Raw genomic sequence first — 24,377 nt, 5'->3', positions numbered from 1 at the left:
ATTAGAATGTTGAGGAAAAATGTTCTTTTTATACCCCTCTCAGCACGGAAACAAGTGACCCTGGCACTAGTTATTTTAAGAATTGACTACTGTAATGCCCTTTATCTGGAGCACAACAAGAGCACTCAAGCCAAACTACAGTTAGTGCAGAAGGCGTTGGCCAGGCACACCCTGCACATTCCAAAACAGTAGTCAGCAGCCAAGGAATTACATGTCCTCCACTGGTTCTCTATAAGGAAATGCATCATATCCAAGGCTGTCTGCAAAGTGCATAAGGCCCTTTACCAGCCCTGCCCAGCATTAATTAAGGCTAGGTTTCACAGTTATATCCCTGGGAGAAATCTTTGCTCAGCCCATCAGAATTTGGTGACAGTACACATATTTCAGAAGAAAAAATGAGGAGGAAGAGCTTTCTCAGTCACAGCATCAAGATTGTGGAACTCGCTGCAAAGTCATCTGACTGCTATCAGATCCCTCCCTCATTTTAGAAAATCCTAAAAGATCTGGCTTTCACGCTATAGGTTACCTTTTATGCGATCGATTGTTTTACTACACATTGGTAAAATCACACCACAGTGGCTATATCACCTTGACGATTTTGGGCATTTGTTGTCTATAACTCCCCCTCAAATCAAATCAAACCGTGACCATCAGTTGCTGAGCCTTGATCTCCTATGCATGAGCATCCTGGGAAGTAACGTTGGTATCCTAGTCCACATCTGTTCTCATGACCACATCACCCACTTGGGATTTAGTCTTTGTTCCCTACATAACCTAGGAGCAAATGTGTGGGCTAGTATGCAAGCAAAAGCTACTCCACCCTGGGTTTTTCTGATACTGACCTGCTGCAGCAAGAGCTCCTTTGTTAAGACAAAGGAGCACTTGCTAAGGATCTCCATTCCCTATTCCCCCCTTACTTCTCTTGTTCAATATTCAAGTAGTCAATACCTGGAGAGTCGAGGACAGTCAGGATTCTTAGCAGATCTACAAACAGCTAGACAGACAGACTAGATAGATAGATAGATACAATATCTATCTATTAGCTTGATGTTTTAGCTTCTTATTTTGTTTAGATATTTTGAACTGTTGTATTAGTTCTTTATTTTTGCTGGTGATGATGGCAGCTGCAAGTATGTCACAACCTCCGGCATTTCTATTTGAAGCAGGAAAGCCTTTATTGACCTGGCAAAGGTGGAAGAAACTGTTTGACTCTTACTTAACTGGCACTGGTGAAGAGAAATGTTACCCTGTGAGGAAGCAATGGATTTTGCAGCATAACTTTTGGAAGAGGATGTAGCCTTGCGGCTAGAGCGGTCGACCTCGAAGCTGAGAGTTTGGACTAAGTGATGGAGAACAAGCGGACATGTTTAAAAGGTCAGTAAGGATGTTAGAGGTGCACTTTGGTACTCAAATTAATGTAGATATGGAGTGACCTAACAATTACTCAGGGAACCAAGGTAAAATGGAAATGCTATCCAATTATGTGGCCATCCTAAAGAACTTTGAGATAACATGTGAGTTTGGAGAACTCACAGAGTCACATACTAGGGACTAATTGGTAAGAGGTAAAAGAATCCAAAGGTGCAAGAGAAACTCTTGGTGAAAAATCCAAATTTAAAGGATGCTATCTCAAGAATTGAGAGCTCTGAATGTACCTCTGGGTGGCTCAAGGAAATGAGAAGTGATGAAACAAGGGTGTCAGAAATTGCTAGGGTGAAAATATATCTAAAAGGAAAAAGTTGGGCTCTGATGTGCAAAACCAAATGTCTGGGAAATGTAAGTGTTTCCATTGTGGGAGTTTCAACCACAATTCCAATGGTCCTAACTGTTATACCGGATTATCCACTTGCAGGGAATGTGGTAAGAAAGGCACTCGGGGTCAAATGGAGAAAGGGGTATCTGGTCCACATGCAGTTTAACAAGTGCAAGAATTGCAAGAGGGGGTGAATCAAATTATTTTCAAAGTGACACATGCTCCTTACAAAGTACCACAATGCGACATGGGAGTGATAAGAAATCCAACTGTAAAGTTATTATTGGTGGAATAGGGTTCTCCCAATACTTAGCTTCGAGGCAAAAACTACAAGTAGCTATTTTTACTAAAACCTGATATAATCCCCGTGGGATATCAAGTGTTATGGTGGACCTGATGGATACGATCCTATGAATTTGGTGTTTAAAGGTAGAGAAACTGTTGGTATGATATAGGTGGCAAAGAGGGATGACAGCTTCTTTTGGTGATGACATCAATGAGATTTGGGCATCACCTTGAATCCGAATTCACACCTGATCAGGTCATGATGACTGCGGCGTAGGCCAGGGCACAGTTCGCAAAGTTTTGCTACGTGGAACTACGCGAACTTACAAAAAACTCAGCGAAGTTCCACAAGTGGCGGAGTGCAATGCAAACTGCAGTTTGTGCTGGTATTCCTGCCGCTCGGGTAGAAATTCTAAACGAGCGGCAGCTCGCACTCGCGAACTTACCGTTCGCGATCGCGAGCAGGGAAAAAACTCCGCTGCACGTTTCTGCACTCCGCGAGCTCCGCGGAGTACGGAGTGCAGAAAACTCTGCGAATGGAGCGAAGTTCACCGCTCAGGCCTAGTGAAGATGCTGATATAATTGATTGCTACCCTGTTTGCTAACAAACTTAGATTTCTTCAAAGATTTAAACATAAGATCATTTTGAAGATAGAGTGAAGGGCAGTGGTTCACAAGGTATGCACCGTTCCCCATATGAGGATGCAACCACTGAAAGAAGAGTTGGAGAGACTGAAGGGTTTGGGAGTGATTTAATAGACTGAATATTCAGAGTGGTTGGCACCTGTTGTGTTAGTGCCAAAGATGGTGGGAAGAACATCCATAAGTGTCTCGATTACAAGATTTGAATACAAACATATGAATGGACAGGCAACCCCTACCCAAAATCGCAAAATAATTTAAGGGGCGCAGATGTTCAGTGTTTTAGAACTATCTTCTGCATACCATCAAGTATTGCTACATGAAGATGCGAGGCATTTGACTTCTTTTATTACATTGCTTGGTGCTTTCCATTTTATTTAAATGTCTTTTGGATTGGCTTTGGCTGAAGCCTGTTTTCAATGTGTGATGAGGATGGTGCTTGAGGGAGTGGAACAGATTTTATTTTTCCAGGATGATACCCTGGTTATGGCAAGGGCAGGATAGAACATGATAGGATCATGGAGTAAGTGATGTTGAGATTATGAGTGAGTGGATTAATTGTGAAGAAGGAGAAGTGTCAATTTAGAGTGGAGACAGTTACATATTTGGGACATACCATATCAGGGGAAGGTATCAATCCTAAATTGGATTTGGTTAAGCCACTAAAATATGGAAACAAGGAACTGTTAAGGTCATTTTTTGGACTTGCCGAATATTATTCTAAGTTTATTAAGATTTTTCTTTCACTCTTTTTTCCCATGAGACAGCTTCTTTAAGAGGGGAGAGATTTCAGTCTTATGGTGAACGTATATCTGCTTCTGAGTCTGTCAAGGCACAATTGTGTAACCTTAGGACATTTCAATGTTTGTAGAAAAACTATTCTGATAACGGATGCTACTCTAAATAGGTTGGGAGCGGTGTTGACACAGGTGGATGATGGAGTGGAAAAAGAGGTGGAGTTTGCATCTAGAACGCTTAAAGGGGCAGAATGTCATAACTCATTGATTGAAAGGGAGGAATGCAAATGGGCAGTGCAACATTAAAAATTTTACCAGTGAGGAATGCATTTTCTGGTAAAGAGTGATCACAAGCCTTTGGTACATTTGTTTTCATGTAAAGATAGTGAGTGTGCTACATCAAAGATAAATAGATAGATAGAAGGTGTAAAGGAGATTGGCTTTGAGAGGAGGTATGTTAAAGGTTCCAAGAACAAGGTGGAATACTGTTTATTGAGCTTGCAAGTGGAAAAGAATGATGTGGAAAATTGTGAAGAACAAGTAGTATCTAGGGTTGGCCATGATGCTCTAAGGAGAGAAGAGTGGGTGTCCGCAAGAGACAATTATGTGATTTATGGTAAAATCAATAAATATGTGGTAAATGGATGGCCTGATAAAAGGAATTTTGATGAGAGATGATACGGTGTTGTTAAGGAGAAGTTATATTTGGAGGGGAAATTTTGTGTAGCTGCGGAAAGAAAGTTCCACCAGAGGGTGTGAGAATGAAGCTAGTGTGTTCGGTACATGAAGGACAAATGTGTAGGAATCTTCCTAAGACCAGACTAAGAGAGCTTTATTGGTGACCATGAATGGACGGAATGGTGGAAGAAGTAGTTAAAGATTGTATTTTATATGTACAAGCAGATAAGGTAAAAATCATAAGGCAGATGTCTCTCGCACCTGTGTGAGAGCCATTGCAGAAGTTGGGAATAGATATTGTAGAGCTGTTGGAACTGTTGTCACCTTTGTAGAGATTGTTTCTTGGTTTGGTTTACTACTTCACCAATCGGTGACAACCAAATGTCTTAGTTCTGTCACTTCCAAGGCAGTGATTGAATTTTTAATAGAGTTCTCTAAGGAGGGTATTACCCAGCGTATTGTGAGTAACGATGGGGTCGGTTTGTGTTGCAGGAGATGGGTGAATTTTTGAGTGCAAATGGGATTGAGCATCAATGCACTGAACTTTATCATCCCCAAGCAAATGGTTTGGTTGAGGTTATGAATAAAATGGTGAAAGGGTGTGTGCAAAGAGCACTACATAATGGAATGAGTTAACTGGATACACTCTGGGAGACACTGTGGGCTCATAGGATCACTCTGAACAGTGTAACTGGGATCTCTCCATTTGAATGACTAAGAGGCAGGGTGGCCAGGGCCAAATTGTCCTCAGACAGTGAAGATCCTATTAAGTACAAGGAAGATGAGGTGAAGGAGTATCAACATTAATGTAAAATACGTTTTGATAATTTGCATGGTGTAAGGAGAGATATGGTGTAGGTTAAGAAACCTTTGTGCTATGAACAAAGGGGTTTCCAATTTTATTGGTCATTATGAGATCATGAAGGTCAAGAGGAATATTGTAGTTCTAGAGTCTGCTGATGTTTGGAGTATGTCAAGGTTGATCACCTCTATAAAAGTCGCTCATAGGCGTTCTGATGATGGTTCTGTTGTGAATGATCCCATTATGAAAGGGATGGGAATCGGGATAGAGAATCATAACAAAAGGCAAAACTTTAAACCAAGATGGTTACAAGATTTTATCTGATTTCCTTTCATGTAATAACATAGGTAAGTTCTTGTAAAGTGGTGTATATTTTGTATGCTCCTGTTATAGTTGTTGCCTATACTTCTTTATTTAATAGATCTAATTTTACTTATAGAACCATGTATGAGTTTCTCATGTTTAGTTGATCAAATGTAATTTAAAAGAAATTCTCCATTTCCTTAAAACAATGGTTAACTCAGAATGATGTTGAACACTATAACGTTTTCTGTGTTGTAAATTTATGTATTGTTTCTTGATGTTTGGTTGTATTATTTTCTATATATTATTGGTAGTAAGGGGGATATGCTGCGGTATGGCTTGATTGGCTGGTTTGTGTGCCAATCATGAATTCCATTCTGGAATGTTAGTAGGGCGAGTATCAGTGGTAGCTGAGAAGGAGAGCTGGCTGGATATGGACTGTAGGTGGTGAACACTGATAACTGGCATAAACCTTTTATGACGCACCTACTTTTTCAAATGATCCTTGAAAGTAGAACTTAACACCTGACAAGTCTGGACGCTTCAACAGACATGGGACTGAATTCACATGAAGGGGCACATTTGTGTTTTTTTTATTAGGAGTACTGCTTGGCACAACCCAGGCATTCATGTTACTGTGTGGTAAACTGTGTGGTAATTGAGAAGGAAGGGCACTTTTCCACTTCAGCCAGTGGTTTAGACACTACATATAAAGTCTCCATGGTGATTAGGGGAATTAGTGTATGAATGTAATGTACCAATACATGAACACTCTCATGAATTTAACTGGAATCCTTAGTTGATTAGATTTTCATTGGTCAAGATGCGGTACAAGCATCCACTTGTATCATTGATCCTTTTTAGGATTATGTTTTTAATTATGCTTAAATGTCGAATTTGTATGGCGTTCATATATCATATGCTTTGGGCAAATTTGCTCCAGAAATATAGTAAAATAAACATTAAACACCACTCTGGAATAGGACACATTTTTAAAACAAAAGTCAGCACTAACACCTCTGTGTCTTACTAGTATAAAACCTGAATCTCCACAGAGTGTGTCCAGCAGTATGACAGATTGGGGATATGAGCACTCACCAGGCCTCCGCACAGACTCAGCACTACAGTGTGGTTTGGATGTCCATTCACGTTCCCACTGTAATAGCAGTGCCTTGGGGTTGAAGATTCCACTTGTTCACTCCAGGTTCCAAAGTGCTGTACAGCGAAAGCGGGACCAATGAAGCTTGCATCAGCACTGAGACTGAGCCTGAAGAGTTGTCCATAGGCGCTGATGTGATAAAAGGTGTTGCGGGGCCCAGGTGGTTCCTCTGCATCTCTCTTCCTCCGGTGGTAGTGGTGAGTGTGTGGGAAAGGCTCTCCAAAGTCATTCACCCGGGCAGGGGTGATGATCTGGTAGGAGGGCAGGCGCTTCACCAAGCTCTCTGCAAAACAAATTGTACAGTCCAACATAAAGATCGCAGAAACACTGGACAACTTCACCTAGCAATTTATCCGAGCACAGATTTATAACAGGTAAAACGTTCCAATTTACGTATGCAATATCAATAGGAGATTCACCAAGAAACACACATGACATGGGTGTCATAGTGAACATCAAGGAGGTGGCTTTGCAGTAACTGAATGGTGACACATATATATAAAAAATTTAATAAACTTGTGTGTTCGCCAAACACACCTATGCGCAAAAGGTGGCAGGCACTAATATGTACCTTACAAAAAGTGTATAGTAAGTTCACTTACCAATAGAAAAACAGGTGTAACTCATCAAAGTACATGAGAAGATAATTAGATGTCATACAAATACTTAGGGCCAGATGCTTGAAGAAACCGTTTTGCGATTTCCTAATTGTGAATCCTTGCGATTCGCAATTAGGAAATCGCAAAACAGCATACATGAAAGTGTGTTGAACACTTTTTCCAATTCCTAGGGATCACACATGACCTACCTCATGAATATTAATGAGGTTGGTCGCAATTTGCAACCCCCTAGGAATCGCAAAAATCACATGGATGGTAGCCTGCTGGGGTCAGCAGACCACCAGGTCTGTGATTGCTTTTAAATAAAGCTATTTTTTTTTAAAATGCAGCCCATTTTACTCAACGGGAAACGGGATGAATTTCTAAAACAAAAATGAAAAGTTTTCTTTTAATTTCTTAATAGTTGGCAGTGGTCCAGGGGACCACTGCATGCTCTTAAAAAAATGCTGTAACAAACATTCACAAAGGGGAAGGGGTCCCCTTCCCATTTGAGAAACGGTTACCACCTACTTAAAGTAGGCGGTAAAAGGCTTATGTTTTGCGACCGCATTTCGGTCACAAAACATTCCTACATACCGATGCTATTCGTTATTAGGAAGGGACACCCTAAACACGCCCCTTCCTAATAGCGCATCACAAACCCATTTTGAGATTCGGTAACAGGTTACTGAATCATAAAATAGAGTTTGCTGCATCAGAAAAGCATTTTTTGCACTTGTAAATGGGTAGATTCTGTGAATCGGCCCATTTGCGAAGACAAAAATGCTTGATGCATGTGCCCCTTATGGCCTTGTATTTTCATCAAAATTGAAATATTTAATAAAGTCTGTATTCAAAAAAGAAAAAAAAAATTATGAGTTTGAAGGTGCGGGAGCAGGACCACCCCACTCCCGAGTCACCAAACCCATGTTTGAACTGCTCGCCAGATTAGGAGTTTACTCCCGTCTTCGTTTACCTTCCCACAGCGGTGCCTATGAAAAAGGCAATGCAATGGGAACGTCAAAATCAGTACCTGCATAGCATGGACTTCTACAGTTCATGCCGTGCAGGTACAGAAGTGCATGCACACAGGGGGGCTCAACGTGTGCCCCCAGCCTGCACCCCATGGCGCAGAGGCACAAGGTGGCCCTGTTCCTCACCACCATACTTTCATGGCAGTCGCACCGCCACGAAAAGTGTGGCGGTGAGGAAACCAATAAAATGCTTGGTGAGCCACTGCGCACCGGTAAGCATATTGTGGCCACAAGACTGCCACGCCACCGACTGGGATCTCTGCTCTCTGGTGGTTCTGGTGGTTCCAGGGCAGGTGGACCACCCTGGTCGTTATAGGGTGGTCGCAAGACCACCACAGACATGCCCCCACAAGTCTGGTGGTCCATGGAATGCCAGACTCATGATAAAGCCCTTGATGGGATGACTGGTGGATATTCATGGCTATCAATTTGGTAGAAACCTAGGAAAAGTATTTTCTTTATTTTTAAATCAGCCTTTACTAATTTCAAAGGAGACCATCTACCATAGCAAATTCGTATGCATATGTCAATAACCCAGGAAGAATATTCAAACCCTCAAATGATCAGTAAGGTTTTACACGGTGTCTGTTTAATGCATTAAACTTAAACAAATATCCATAACATTTTTCACCAAATGCTGCAAAATTTGGGCAACTGATTTCAGGATCAGCACAATTGTAATGGAGTGAGATAGTATCCCTGATGTATTTCTGGCCTCTAGTCTATGTGTTGGTGAGAGCGACGTGTTGGTGAGTGCGACAGACAGCGTATGGCAGAGAAGAGGGGAGCCACCGTGACTCGCAGTGATCCACCGCGAGGAGCCCAAAGTTGCTGCAGCCCAAGGAAGTTTACCGGAGCCCACACAGAAAACCTTAACCCACTCAATTGCTCCAGAGTGACGGCAGGGGGATCGGTGCCCATGGTGGCAGAGCTTGATTGAATAGCGCAAAGCTCGGGGCCCGGTGCCTGGAGATGGACAAATACTTCCATGGTCCAATGAAGGACTGCTGCATGGCTAGCAGCCTGGAGCGGCCAGCCCTGGAGCATTTGGTAGGCTGAGACGCACAAGGCTATTGATGGCGACTCTCCAACCAGCCATGACTGTACAGCCAGAGGTCAGCCATCACAGCGTGTGCCTCGAGGGACTCCGTGGAATTGGCCTGGCTTGGCCAGGTCCAGCTTGTGGACAACCCGGCGCATTGTGCTGAGTCCAGCACCCTGCAACAGCAGCTTACATCAGCACCTGCATTTGCCCGTGGAAGAAGACCTTCAGCCCTCAGCGCGATAGCTTACTTGCCTAGCTCTCAGCACCCCTAGCGACTCCTAAAGCCTCCAATGCTCTCTAAGTAATTATTTGCTCCAGTGAGATGGTGAAGGTGGTGGTGTCATGGTGTGATCAGCAAGACTTCGCAGGAAAGGCGCTGACATCTGGCACCTGGAGGACAACTGGAGGAATGCCGGAGGACAATAAGTACGGTGGTAGCAAACACCGCGAAGTGAGTGATTTCAACATTGTGTGTTAGTTGAGTTGGGTTGTGCCTGCTCCCGCTGTCTCTCCCCCTCATGAATTGTGTGCAATTCTAGAAGCAAAACTTAGGCACCTCAGCCTAATTTTAATGTGCTGTGCTGAGTTGTGCTGTGCTGTGCCTGCACCGTGGGTCAAGCTGTGTTGTGCCTGCTCCCACTGGGCTTGTGGAGACGTGCACCACTCTCAGGGAAACGCAGGCACTCACCAGGAAGGATACCTGTGAGTGCGCGATTCCAGTGGTTAGAAAAACCCCGGAAGGCAGAGTGCACTGGCAATTGGTGCATCATTAACAGGGAGAAATGGAAGAAGAGATCGGGCCAGGTCAGGCAAGCACAACCCCCTCAAAAACTCCGCCAACATAAAAAGACCCACAAGAATTTGATCACAACAGGAGCAGCAGCAGCTAATAGATCATTTGGGGCAGCTTGTCAGGCTAGCCCACTAATATCACCGGTTCAAGCATATTTTGGGAAAACAGCAAAATAAGAAAACATAGAAAAATTCTCTTTTTTAAAGGATCCAACGGTAGCCATCTTTTTACAAACGGAAATTATAAAGGGTTTGCCCACTCCCCTTGCGCTGCAAAAATCAAGCTTATTATTTCAAACAACTGCAAGAATGAATTAGAACTAGGTAAGCAAACATCCACAGAAGCCGTTGAAAAGTCACACAACCAGGAAATTCAGCCACAGGCAATGACCAAAACATTGGATTATCAACACTCTCCCCCAAATAAGAATCGGAAAGTTGATCTGAAACAACTGCCAGAATATGGTACATTACCTTATATTCTCTCGAGGGATCAGTACCCACTGGCTTTCACAGATCCCCTTTTGATCCCAAGTGTATTTAAGACATCACCTTATAATAATATGGGATCAGAAAAGGATGATTTAGAAGCCTCTTGGCTACACCCTACATTAATAATCGATAATACGGACCTTGTAAATGCCCTGGAGATTAAAACAATCAGACAAACCTTGAAACTGCCCCTGCCACACTGCAAGCAGAAACCTTAAGTCAATCATATAAACCGAATCAAGTTTACTCAAACTCAATTGGCACAACAAAAAACCTTGTAATTTCTTCAATCATAGAAATTCCCAGTCATCCTTCAATACAAACTCATATTGATTCGAAAGACTGTTCAAAAATTGAAACCGCAAGTGGTCCAGCGCAGGATCAATCTGGTATTTAAACTGAAAAACTCTAGCAGATTGTCAGTACAGCAGAGCAGCAATAACGTAGGAGTGCACGAAACTTATAAATCTAAGGAGTACAATATTCAAATCAATACAGAGAATATTTCATCTTTAAATACCTCATTACTAAACATTTTACAATCGTCTATCTCTGTATTAAACATGCAATCTGACAAACTTGACTTCCAAATCGAGCTCATGAATATTATGGCAACTGATATCGCTAGCATTAATACCAAAATAGAAATAGTAACTCAACAGCTTGCAAAGGCACAAGCAATTAAAAGTTCAGATCTGCAAGGAAACTGTAAATGTGACTAAATAATTGACAAACTAAGCACCTTGCCGGTCATATTATCGGACATTTTGAATGAGATGAAAAACAAAGAGGAGCCACAACATTCAAAATCATGTTTCCTAGAGGGAAAGTTACAACAGCAGGTACTGTAAACAGCTAATTCAACAGCAATGGAAAAACATCAGCAAATAGTAGAGCAACAAAATGTGTCAAAGAAAAAAAAGGCAACAAGATAGCCCTAGTAGAGACCCGAGAGTGGCATTCTTGATAGAACCTATACTACCTGTTCCCCAAACATCACTGTCAGACACAGATGGCTTCAATCTCCAACCATTAACAAAACAACAGAAAAAACGTGAAAGGAAGTCAAATAGAAATATCAATTGTCCAGTGCAAAAAGAGGAACATAGAAAAAACTTTACCCAGTGTTTTCTACCACACAAAAAAATCAACTTCTTCCAGTAATAAGGTCAGCAGGAGCAAAAGCCACAGGCTCTGCGCCATTGGACAAATTAGTGCAGGTACCACCTGACAAGGCCTTAAGTATGGATAGCTCGGACGAGTGAAGACAAGCCAGAAAGAAAAAAGTAAGCGAGAGATACACAAACAAACTCCTCTTCCAATGAAATCAGAGCCTAAAACAGTTAGAAGGGATCTGTCGCATAAACTGCAACTGGAGACATCAACCTCTGACAAGCAAGATGTAGCAGAAGAAATCTCATCAAGGAATACACACGGCCTAGACAAAACCCAACAACTTGATAAACTAATTATACCCACTAGAAACCGTTCATAATGGAACAACTTGGAAAAGGCTATACCCACCAGTAACAATAAAGTAGCCATCAACACCCACAAACAATAACAATATAAAAAAATATGAATGTACAATAACATCCCGGGCAGACAGGACCATCATGATTACATGCCCCTTATCAGGAAGCAATTCAGTGGACAAGCAACATCGTGAACATGATGTTAACCCGGCTCTCGACGATGGTGTCAAACTAAAATGAGCCAGTACAAATAATGTTGGGAGAACGAAATCAAAAGGTAAACGCAGGATTACATAAGGGAAACATTGCATAAACCTTCAGAACTCCATTCCCTACCGCCTGTCAAGGATAGTGACTTGTGGCAAATCTCTTTTATTCCCCAATACAAGTCAAGAGGTCATCAGGACATACTAAATGGAGGAAACATCTTGAGAGTGCTAGCCGAAATATCAATACTACATAACATTAAAACGACAGATCTATTGTCAGTTAGGTTTCTGTCTAACGAATACAATAGTCACTTGGAGATAACCTTAACATTATGGTAGTCGGAGGAAATAATCAACTAAATCACAGTATAAAACATTAATTTGAATTATGGAGTATATCACTTATGAATCCCATATTACAGTGATATCCAGTTCTTCTGGCAAACCTGAAACAAAGACAGAGCACTCGTGCTCCTGTGTACTCAATTCTGCAGAATGCCCGAGAACCAACAGGTACTGTCGTAAATAAAATATTACGCGTTCTGAATTTCTATATATCAATATGATCATGCATGAAGCAAGAGGCTGAGTCCGTGGTATCAGGTTCAAAAGGGCTTTATTCAAATAACTCGAGTTATAGGGAGAATAGTTCCATCACCACAAGGGATCAGGACCAGGATTCTCAAAAAGATATTCTCAAACTTTATTCACAGAGTACAGTATATATTTGTTTGTAATAATATACGTAAGCAAGAGTGCTTCAGGCGGAGCAAGAGAGAGTGAGATAAGAGCATGTGGGTGTGTAAGTAGGCGTGAAGGTGGGCGTCCACTTGATGATAATAGGTAAGTGTCATAGGTGGGTGGATGCCTGGAGGGGGTTGCGTGATCAGCTGGAACTTTACTGGAACTTTGCCTTACTTGTGCTCAACTCGAGCATGACGTGTAACTGACGTGTGAAAGGGTTGCTATGCAACCGGGGAGTCTGGAGTCTGAAAATGAGGCCTTCAGTGTCAGGGCGACCAGCACATCTTGTATTATCTGATATCTTATGTCTGGAGCAGGGACTGATTTGTGACATAGGTTGCCCATCACCAAGGGCCAATGTGGCATTTATTTCTTCGTTCACTGCTGAAGTCTTACATGGGGGCTATGGGCTTTTCACTGACGTGAGCTTTGTAATCGCACAAAAAGAGACAGGAAGGCTAGGCTTTCTCCTTTGCAGATGGGTCATGTTTATCCCTCCTTCTCCAGGCAGGAATGTGGTTTCGGTAGGAGTAAGCAGATAACCGTGCTCAATACTGTCTCGGACAGGGCCCCTTTGGCTGAGGCCCAAGTGTGCAAGGCCAAGGATACGCAGCTACAGCTTTCAGAGCGTTCTGAGGCCTGAAACCTCTTTTCGGCTCTGGCTGAGCCACAATAATAGAAATGCGGGAAAACATGATGCAAAACGTGTAGGCCTCAGTGCAGATTTGTCGTTTCTCTCATGGGAGACTGGATGATGGCAGGCCACGTTATAACATAAGCATCATGATAGACAGGCCATGGAGGGGAAATACATAGGTTACATGTATGTGCACATGAGTGGTGGGGAACACACGGGGACACATAGGCCTTATAATATTTTATTTTCCTCATTCCCTCCTTGTCCCCTAGTGGACCCTCATGTCATATCTATTCTCATGAGACAGTCAATCTGTTCTTGCAGCATTATTTTTCCATTTTCAATGCGCTGTAAATGGGGATGTGGAACACATGCAGTAGCACACAGGCCGCAAATGGCCGGGCCACACTGCAGACATAGGCAACAACTGAATATCATCAGTAGTATTAGTCCACAGACTGTCAACACTTTCCATCCCCATGCTGATATTATTTCCCAGAGCCAACTGGACCAAGTCCACGTGCCTGGGTCTTGGTGTATGCTTTGGGCAATCTTGTGGAGTCTTGTTATTGCTTTGTATACAGACGGTGCGTTATTAGGTATGAAAACGCAACAGCTAGAACCGATGACCCTACAGGCCCCGCCCCTATCCGCTAGGATGACGTCAAGAACAAGACGATTCTGAAGAACGACCATTCTCATAGCAGACTGTTCCTGGGTCAAGTTCCCCAGGGCTGATGCAGTCTCATTAGCAACTGTTTCTAAAATCCTTGTTAGTCTGCGGATAAGTTTACTATTCTGGACGGGACCTATGAAAAAAAAGAATCCTTTGTTGAAATCTGTATATTGCTCCCAAGCTGTTTCAGTCTGATCAATGCCAGAGGCATCGAGCCCTCGTCTGTGTCTGATAAGTGCTAGTTGGAGATTTTGATGATAGTTCGATGGGGCCAAGAAAACCGGTGGTAAAAGAAATGATATATAGCACGTCCCACCCCAGTCTAAGGGTAGTTGCACATAGGCTGTCCGGCCACAAATAAAGTAGGTGTGTCGTGATGCTCTGAAGTAAGACTTTCCTTTGTCTTTAAACACCAGTATAGTGTTACACTCGCTGTGCCCCAAATGTACAGAACCTTCTTTTCTGACACACAAGTTCCCTTTTACTGGCAGGACTGTAATTGAGGATGGACCTAAATTGTGTATGGGTTTAACATTCAACACTATAAAGTCGAGGGTCGCATTTCCTTGCAAATACTCTTCATTTTCTAGATCTGTACCTTTCCTTTGGGGAAGACCTTCTTCATCTGGGAAACATGCTTCATTCATGACTTTATTCAAGTTACCCCATACCCAGTCGCCCCTACACTCCTTGTCTTGACATTCTTTGGCATCACCGTTGATGGATGTCATTAAGGCAAACCATGCTCCGCAAGAACCATTATGGGAGAATGGAAAAGGGAAAAGAGGCAACACTCCCTTCACCTTCTGATACGGGGGAAGTCGGCCACAGACCCAGCAGTCTGTAGCATTGCTAGTCTGATGTGAATGGTGCAGCATCTGAATAAAGGTATTGTTGCGTAAGGCAAGTCGATATGATAGCTCATGGGATGGCAGATCACTAAATGTGTGCTTTATGGTATCATTAGTAGAAGAGTGTAAGAGTGAGGCAATAGGAGGAAAAATAGCATGTAGTATTAAGCTGATACATATCATTGTGATGCACAGAAGAAATAAAACAATCAAAGTCACTATACATCTACCACGTAAGATTTTACAGTATTTTCTTTTCATCTTGCTCTTTTTCTCATCCGCAGTATCCAAGATCTTATGCAAGCCAGAATACATGTTCAACCGCTTCACCACCTAGTGGACTTAATTGATCAAACGGGTTCTGACTTTTTAGATCTAAGTTTAGCTTTGTACTCCTGCTGGGGAGTCTCCTCTAGTAAAGGGGGCTCAAAGTCTGAAGAGTGTATGTCCTTTTTAAACGAATCGTTATTTCCAAAGTAGCGTTTACTATGATGAAGATGAACCCATCCTTTCCGTCCTTCGACTTTAACAGCAGTCCTCGTGGTCAATAACACCAACTTGGGCGTCTTCCACCTCGGCTCAAGAGGGCTCGTTCTATCAAAGTTCCGGATGACTACATAATCCCCAGGAACGAGGGAATGTTCCTGGACCTGGGTGTTGTCAGGGAAGGCGGCAGCAACCTGCGAACGACAAGAGAGTAGTGCAGACATCAAGGAAGCCAGGTAATCTGTCAGCATGTTACTATCAACATCAGTGATCTTTTTAGGCATTGGAGTGCCCCACATATTCGGTGGTCTACCAAAGACCACTTTATAGGGAGATAAGCCTGTTCTAGAATGGGCTACCATTCGCATGTAAAAGAGGGCAACCGGCAGGGCTACCATCCAATCTACACCTTTGTCTGTGCAAATCTTTGCTAGTTTTATCTTTAAGGTCTGATGATGTCTTTCAACAAGGCCTGCTGCCTCAGGATGTCGTACACAATGGAACTTCCAGGTATACCCTAACAGAAGGGACACCTGTTTCATGAGTTCAGAGGAGAAAGGCTGACCGTTGTCGGAATATACGACACGCGGTAATCCATAACGTGGGAAAAATTCTCGCACCAATTGTCTGGCGGTAGTTACAGCAGTATAATCAGGGACTGGATAGGCCTCTGTCCATCTTGATAGTGAACATACTACTACTAGGACATATTTGTAACCTCTGCATCTGTCCATTTGGATATAATCCATTTGGAGGACTTCAAAAGGATGGTCAGGTGGATGGAATACACCTTGTTCCATTGGAATGCCTTTACCTGGATTGAATTGGCAACAGATCATACATGTTCTGACCTTTTGTTTCGCTGCTGCACGCAGGTGCTTGTTGAACCATATATTCTGTAAGCTGTCTAGCATTGCTTTCTCTCCTAAGTGTGCAGGACTATGTGCAGTATTTATGATCACTTGTACCATCGAATCAGGAAGAAACCATGTTTCTTTGCCCTTAGTCATCCAACCCTGATCAGTCAGTACCCCTCCTTGTTCCGACCATTTCTTCAATTCGTCTAGAGTAGCATGTGTCTGTATGTCTTGTACATCCTTGGAAGGATCCCTAACTGTCATGGCTTTGGGCATTAATGGTACCTGTGATTTCGTCATGTCTAGTGGGGTCTGAGCTGTCTGTTTAGCTGTTCGGTCTGCCAGATCATTGCCTTGAGAAATGGTATCTGTGGCTTTAGTGTGTGCTTTGCATTTCAGGATAGCTATGGCTGTTGGTAAATGTATCGCATCTAGAAGGGCTTGAATAAGGGGGCCATGTTGTATCTTGGCCCCGTGAGAAGTCAAGAAACCTCTTTCCCTCCATAGTACGCCAAAGTCATGAACTACCCCATATGCGTATTGTGAGTCAGTGTAAATGTTTACTCTCAGGTGCTTTGCTCTTATGCACGCTTGTGTCAGAGCGATGAGCTCTGCTGCTTGTGCTGACAGTATGTCTATTCTTTTAGTCTCTATGATTTCAGTAGCAGTGGTCACTGCATATGCTGCCACTAATTCTCCCGCCCCCGTCCTCATGCATGAGCCGTCAACATAGAGTGTTAGGTCAGGGTCTGGGAGTGCAACATCTGTCAAGTCTTGTCTTGGTTTAGTCACGGTATGTATTACTTCAACACAGTCATGTGGGGAAACGTTTTCTGTACTGGAGGGCAAAAGAGTAGCAGGATTCAGTATGTTGCATCGTCTGATCTCTATGTGTGGTTGAAATAACGTCAGCTCATAACCTGTCAGTCTCGCTACAGTCAGGTGTTGTGTTTGTGTTCGGTTCAAGAGAACCTTTACTGCGTATGGTACTTGTACTGTCAGGGGGTGGCCCAGCACTGTCGAGTCACTTTGTCTTATGGCTAAGGCAGTTGCTGCAACAGATTTTAGGCACGCAGGCAAAGCCTGTGCTACTGGGTCCAATGTACTAGAGAAATAAGCACAGGGCTTGTGTTTTCCTGCATGATCTTGTGTTAGGACAGATAGTGCTGTTCCATCTGGCTCTGTCACAAAAAGCATAAAAGATTTGTTGTAATCAGGGATCGCTAGAACTGGTGCTTGACATAAAGCTCTTTTTAATTCTTCAAATGCCACAGTGTGTTCTTGTGTCCAAGGGAGGACTTTAGTAGAAGCTACCTCCTGTGTCGTCAACTGTATTAGGGGCTTGGCTATGTGAGCATACTGGGGAATCCACTGCCTACAATATGAAGTGAGGCCAATGAATGCACGTACCTCCTTTTGTGTCTTGGGATGTGAAAGGCCAGAAATCAATTGAATACGTTCTGGTGTCAGTCGCCTACCCTCCTTGGATAGCAAGTGCCCAAGGTACGCCACTTGCTGTTCACAGAATTGTAACTTCGAGGGGGACACTTTATGCCCCTTGTCAGCCAGGAAATGTAAAACAGTGAGTGATGCATTTTCACAGTCAGTTTCCGATCGTGCAGTAATGAGAATGTCATCTACATACTGTATCAGTGCTGTAGTGGTAGGCATATGAATACTGTCTAGTTGTCTTTTGAGTGCCTGACTGTAGATGCTAGGACTTTCCGTGAAGCCCTGTGGTGCTCTTGTGAATCTGAAGCTGCGGCCTTTTAAACTGAAACCAAAAAGATATTGGCTGTCCTGATGTATTGGGATACTAAAAAAGGCGTTCTTCAGATCGATAACTGTAAAGAACGTAGCCTTCGCATCAATGGCAGTCAATAATGAAGAAATGTCCGGGACCACAGGGTACTGTGGCACCACACATTTGTTTACTTCTCGCAGGTCCACAACTAAACTATAGACAGGTGATGCATTGGGATCAGTTCTTTTAAGAATAGGAAGAACAGGTGAATTGCATATGTTTGACTCTGTCTCGATCACCACCCCTTGTGCGATGAGTTCATCGATAATTTTCAGCAACCCTACTTCAGCTTCCGGTGGAATTTTATATTGTCTTATCCGTGGCAGCACCACTCCTTCCTTGAGGGTGACCTGGTATGGTGTAATGTTCATGAAACCAACGTCAGTCGGGCCTTGTGCCCATAGGTGCTGTGGTACATTTTGAAGCCTGATGTCAATATCTTTCATAACAAAATGTCCCTTGAAATCACGTAAATACAGTCGCACTCCTTCTGGCGAGCAACAGATAATTGCCCCCAGTTCCTTTAACGTTTTTATGCCTAGTAAGTTTTCTGGACATGATTTAGTAAGCAGTAAGTCTGTTGTATGTATTAGTGGACCAACTCCTAAAGAGACTGGTTCTGAAACCTCATTGATAATAGGCTTTCCTGAAAAGCCCAGGGATATACTCTTTGAGCCCGAGAGAGCTGCCCCTGGAACCTCAGAATGACTGATGGTAGTTCTACTTGCCCCAGTGTCAATCAAAAACTTTTTATTCTTTCCTAGTAAACGTGCATGCACATAGGGACCCGCTTGGTCCACAGGAACTGGAATAAGGGGCAAGTCGAATTCCCTCTCTGGGCTTCTTCACGAATATGCTTGGTATTCTGGATAGTTAGTCTGAGCGTGCTCATACATTTGTGCTGTGGCGTGGGCTGGTGCAGGTGCATGGACAGGCGGCGGCGGCGGTGGAAATATATCCGATGTCTGATGTGTGTTATTTTCTTTGGGAGGATAAGTTCGTGGCTTTGTTTTACCTATCGCTATATTGTGTTTCAGGACCGCACATTCATTTACGAAGTGGCCTGGCTTCTTGCAATAATTACAAGTCCCATTATTTTGTTTCGTGCTATTCTTGTTCGTGTTTGTGTTTGCCGGGGTCGATTGGGCCACCAGCATCTTCATCTTTGTGTCTCTCATGCGTCTCTTGTCCTGTTCGTGTTCTTCTCCAATTCTGTTCTGGTGGTATTGTAACATCTGTAACATTTGTGAAGGGCTGTATGCTTGCCAAGTACTCTCAACCTTCAGTACCCTATACTTCACCTCTGGTAGGGAATTCTCTACTAGTTTGCTCACGAAAAGATGGGGATATGAATCACTACCGGGCTTAAGACCACTATTGATAGTGAAACATTTCTCAAACCTAGAGTAAAAATCGCTAGTGTCTTCGTCTGGTTTCTGTTTACAGGCTGAAATAGCATCCCAGTCTTCTTTCTTGGTAATTAGTAATCTGGGCAAAACTTGTACAAGGAGTTCAGGTAGGTCTTTAGCTCGGGGACTCAGACCAACCCCCGGGCCTCTTCCCACTTCCTCTCTTTCCAACAGATCCCAGCTGAGCCTTTTCTCTCCCACCTCCCAGTCCTGTCCTTTCAGCTTCTCGTAAATACCAGCAGGCAATAGTACTTTTAATAACTTTAGAATGTCAGCATATGTATATTCTCCTAAGCGAAGAATGTCTTTTAATTCTCGGTGAAAACCCCCCGGGTCTTTATCATGGGATGGTAACATTTTTTTCATTTCCAGTATCTCTAATTTCGACAAGGGGGTGTAGACATACACCCGTTGCAGGTCATTGTTTGCATCCTTTACAGGATGAACCTCTCGTAGGGGGTTCAGCTTGTCGTATGACTGTTCCTTAACCTGGGGTGGAGCGGGAAGCAGGGATCTAGTCACGTATACTATATACTTGTGTCGCTGATCCAGAATGACATTAATCAGTTCAGTACCCATGTTCATCCACCTGTCTAGTATTATGTCGTCCAGCAACTTATACAATAGACCAGGACCAGAATATTGACTCTCATATAACGTGATCAAATGTTGGACCATGTAAACACCAGCTATGCGCTGTTCGTTTGGTGGGAGGCTCAAGAACGTTTGGGCTACGATATCATTATTATATATATCATACTGGGATATCCACAGGGTGGCTGATCGTGCTAATTCATTTTCGGTCGGGGTGAGGGGCTGATCGTTACCTAGCCATTTATTCACCGCTTTTTCGGTGATCTGGAACAAACTTTCAAGGGAATATCTTTCTTTTATGGCAGTTCCCTGTTTACGGTGATCGAGGCCCTTGGGCCTTTTGAATCGCCGGGCACGGCCCACATAATGTATTCTGTCTTTGTCCCCTGCTTCGTCATCAGACGATAACTCAGCTGTTTCGTTCGGGCCTCCTTCGTGTGACGCTATTATTGCCTTGCGGATTTTGGTCAACATGTTGTCTGTCTGGCCTGATTTATCATGCTGACCGGCATCTATGCGATCACTCCAACCAATATAACAACGGTCTACGTCACCATCACCTTCGTCTTTTTCCCTGATCAGACGATTAATTAGGAAGCGAAGGATATAGTTCTTAACAATCACCTTTTCACAATCACCTTTACAATCACCTTTCTATTCTGTACAGCTTCTGCTATACACTCAGGACCTTCCCCTGTTCTTATGAATGTGTACATTTTCTTTAGATGTTTATCCATATCTGGTAATTTTTCCAAATCTGCGACTGCTCGTCTAAGCCGTAGTGAAAACACGAGCATTCTGCCCTTTCCTGGGTCTGGGTCATATATACATTCGGAAATGTCTACTTTTACTGTCGGCCCCCCTCCTGATGTTGCCCCGGATCCTCCCTCCCCGCCGTCCTCGAGCTCCTGGAGCTGTTCTTGCGTTGGGGGTGCAGGGAAAATTCCGTCCAAGTATGATGGTGGGGGTTCCTCTAGGTAGGTGTTAATGAACCTTTCGGATGCTGTTTGCTTTATTTTTCGGGGTACTTGCGGTGGCACTCTAACTGGTCTTTCTACTGGGGCCACTTTTGCTAGTTCCTCTGAAAGGACGGGATAAATACCAGCAACTGCAGTATTTCTTTCTCTTTCAGCCTGCTCTCTTTTTACCCGTTCCCCTTCTTCCTGTAATTTCTCTTCTTTGGCTTTTTCGGACTCCTGTCTACTTCTCTCTGCTTTGTGGAACTCTTTCTCTGTTCTTCTTTGTGACTCTTTGCGCAATAACTCAATGGCATCCTTCTGAGCAGGTCTAGATTTTCTCTTCCATATCTCTTCCTCTACCTTTATAATGCATTCTGCATCCCATGTTCCCGTAATGGGCCATTTATACTTTGTCTCTAAATCCTTCGTGTAATCCACCCATAGTTCTAAAAACAACACGGCATCTAAACCATGCTTACAGTACATGAAATGTCCAGGTGTGTCTCTAGGCGGAATGTTAACTGGTTCCTCTAGTACACCTTTTCTGGCACATATCTTACGCAGTTTTGTAAATAACGGCATGTTAGAATGTAACCGAAAACAAAAATCACAATGAACAAAAAAAAAAAAAAAATCACAATGAAACAAACTTACACAAAAACCTGACACATTCAAACCTAACTGAACCTTACTAAGACAATAACATTCATGCAGTTATATAGGTGCACCTGGAAACTTGGACTTGAATTCTTGAATGCATGCTCTTGAACATACCGGTCTCACAAGTGAGACACGTCTTTACCGTGTTCATTAAATGAACCCGTCATTATTGCAACCCCCATGAGAAACTCACCGGGAAGCAGAACTTGAACTTGAACTTGAACTTGAAGGCCTCGGACACTTGACGCTGCGCAGGGAATGGCGTATCTTAGGTGGATCTCTAGAAACCTCGGACACAGCTCTCTCGCAGGGTGGGCTCTGGGTCGGGACGATCCGCAATCCTCACCGCTTCGTATGGATGCCTGGTCGCAGTCCGTCTCCTTCGTTGGCCTGAGGGAGTTGGCGGGAAAACCTGCGGCGTGTACACTCGAAGTCCGTCACGGCTGTGGAAGGGGGCAAAACTGGACCTTCATCTCCGGCGCATGGGGAAGGAGATTTGTCCCTATTCGGGCGCCATTAATGTCGTAAATAAAATATTACGCGTTCTGAATTTCTATATATCAATATGATCATGCATGAAGCAAGAGGCTAAGTCCGTGGTATCAGGTTCAAAAGGGCTTTATTCAAATAACTCGAGTTATAGGGAGAATAGTTCCATCACCACAAGGGATCAGGACCAGGATTCTCAAAAAGATATTCTCAAACTTTATTCACAGAGTACAGTATATATATGTTTGTAATAATATACGTAAGCAAGAGTGCTTCAGGCGGAGCAAGAGAGAGTGAGATAAGAGCATGTGGGTGTGTAAGTAGGCGTGAAGGTGGGCGTCCACTTGATGATAATAGGTAAGTGTTATAGGTGGGTGGATGCCTGGAGGGGGTTGCGTGATCAGCTGGAACTTTACTGGAACTTTGCCTTACTTGTGCTCAACTCGAGCATGACGTGTAACTGACGTGTGAAAGGGTTGCTATGCAAACGGGGAGTCTGGAGTCTGAAAATGAGGCCTTCAGTGTCAGGGCGACCAGCACATCTTGTATTATCTGATATCTTATGACTGGAGCAGGGACTGATTTGTGACATAGGTTGCCCATCACCAAGGGCCAATGTGGCATTTATTTCTTCGTTCACTGCTGAAGTCTTACATGGGGGCTATGGGCTTTTCACTGACGTGAGCTTTGTAATCGCACAAAAAGAGACAGGAAGGCTAGGCTTTCTCCTTTGCAGATGGGTCATGTTTATCCCTCCTTCTCCAGGCAGGAATGTGGTTTCGGTAGGAGTAAGCAGATAACCGTGCTCAATACTGTCTCGGACAGGGCCCCTTTGGCTGAGGCCCAAGTGTGCAAGGCCAAGGATACGCAGCTACAGCTTTCAGAGCGTTCTGAGGCCTGAAACCTCTTTTCGGCTCTGGCTGAGCCACAATAATAGAAATGCGGGAAAACATGATGCAAAACGTGTAGGCCTCAGTGCAGATTTGTCGTTTCTCTCATGGGAGACTGGATGATGGCAGGCCACGTTATAACATAAGCATCATGATAGACAGGCCATGGAGGGGAAATACATAGGTTACATGTATGTGCACATGAGTGGTGGGGAACACACGGGGACACATAGGCCTTATAATATTTTATTTTCCTCATTACAGATAAAAAAAAGCATATAAATCAGGCCATGGAAGATTGTCAATGGCACTGGCTAACATCAGCATTAAAAAGTCCCAAAACACAATGACTAATTAATCAAACAATAAGTCCCATGAAAGCCGCTACGCTAAGCATCTTTTCCTGGAATATTGCAGGTGCAAGATCTAAACTTATAGATAGTGCATTGTTAGACATTGAGCTAAATATGACATCATAGCTCTGCGAGAGACCTGGCTGTCAGGTTCACTCCAAATGCCTGGTTACACGCTTCATCTGGTGGATTTAAAAAAAACACACCGATTTGGAAGGTCTAAAGGGGGACTATCAGTCTACATATCAAACGCCCTTAAGGCGGAATCAGAGCAACTGCCAATGACAACCTCAAACATACAGATAATTAAACTCAATTTTGTCTGAGATCATTGGACAAGGTTAAAAATCCTGTTTAATATTTATGCCCGCCCAAACGGCTGAAACAAATCCACCACATTAAAAAAATTAATATATGAGATAGTCAAAGTAAGATATAGTATGCCGACTTCGGAAATAATGATAACAGGTGATTTCAACACATATCTAATATACACACCAGACAATGATGACCAGTTAGTAGCTGAAAATGAAATCTGGTCAGTAAATCTCCAAGCAAACCATCCTCAAAAGAAAGCCAATGAAGTTGGTAGAGAGCTGTTCACCACCCTTTAACATTTCGTTCTTAGAGTAGTCAATGGTAGAACGTGTGACAATAATGCTCCAAACTACACATATTACGGACCAACGTCAAGATCGATAATTGACTATACTATTCTCTATTTACCACTACAACAACTAAGAAAGTTCAAAATCAAATGTTCCACGGACAGTGACCACTCAATCCAGCAAATAGCTATCAACATAAACACAGACAGACACCAATTAGCACCTGTTGTTAGTGGAGAAAGCGAAGTAACAAAACTAAAACGACTGCACTGGTGACATCACTTACTTTCAAAATTAGCAGACAGAGTGAAATTGATTATGGAGGCCAGTATAGTATTATCCCCTACTGCACTAA

General features: G+C 43.2%; 1 protein-coding gene across 2 annotated transcripts in view; it reads right to left on the bottom strand.

The window, feature by feature from the left end:
• Positions 1 to 24,377, bottom strand: part of ADAMTS20 (ADAM metallopeptidase with thrombospondin type 1 motif 20) — a 1,386,529-nt gene that overhangs the window by 1,321,931 nt on the left and 40,221 nt on the right. For both annotated transcript variants that reach the window (XM_085653052.1, XM_085653051.1), the window contains exon 2: positions 6,299 to 6,642. In XM_085653052.1, coding sequence (XP_085509178.1) covers positions 6,299 to 6,642 — 344 coding nt within the window. The remainder of the gene's footprint in view (positions 1 to 6,298; positions 6,643 to 24,377) is intronic.

This window comes from Triturus cristatus, chromosome 4_1 (genome assembly GCF_964204655.1).
Source record: "Triturus cristatus chromosome 4_1, aTriCri1.1, whole genome shotgun sequence".
NCBI classification, from domain to species: Eukaryota; Metazoa; Chordata; class Amphibia; order Caudata; family Salamandridae; genus Triturus; species Triturus cristatus.
The sequence above is the reverse complement of the archived record's forward strand: the minus strand, read 5'-3'. Positions and strand labels throughout refer to the sequence as shown.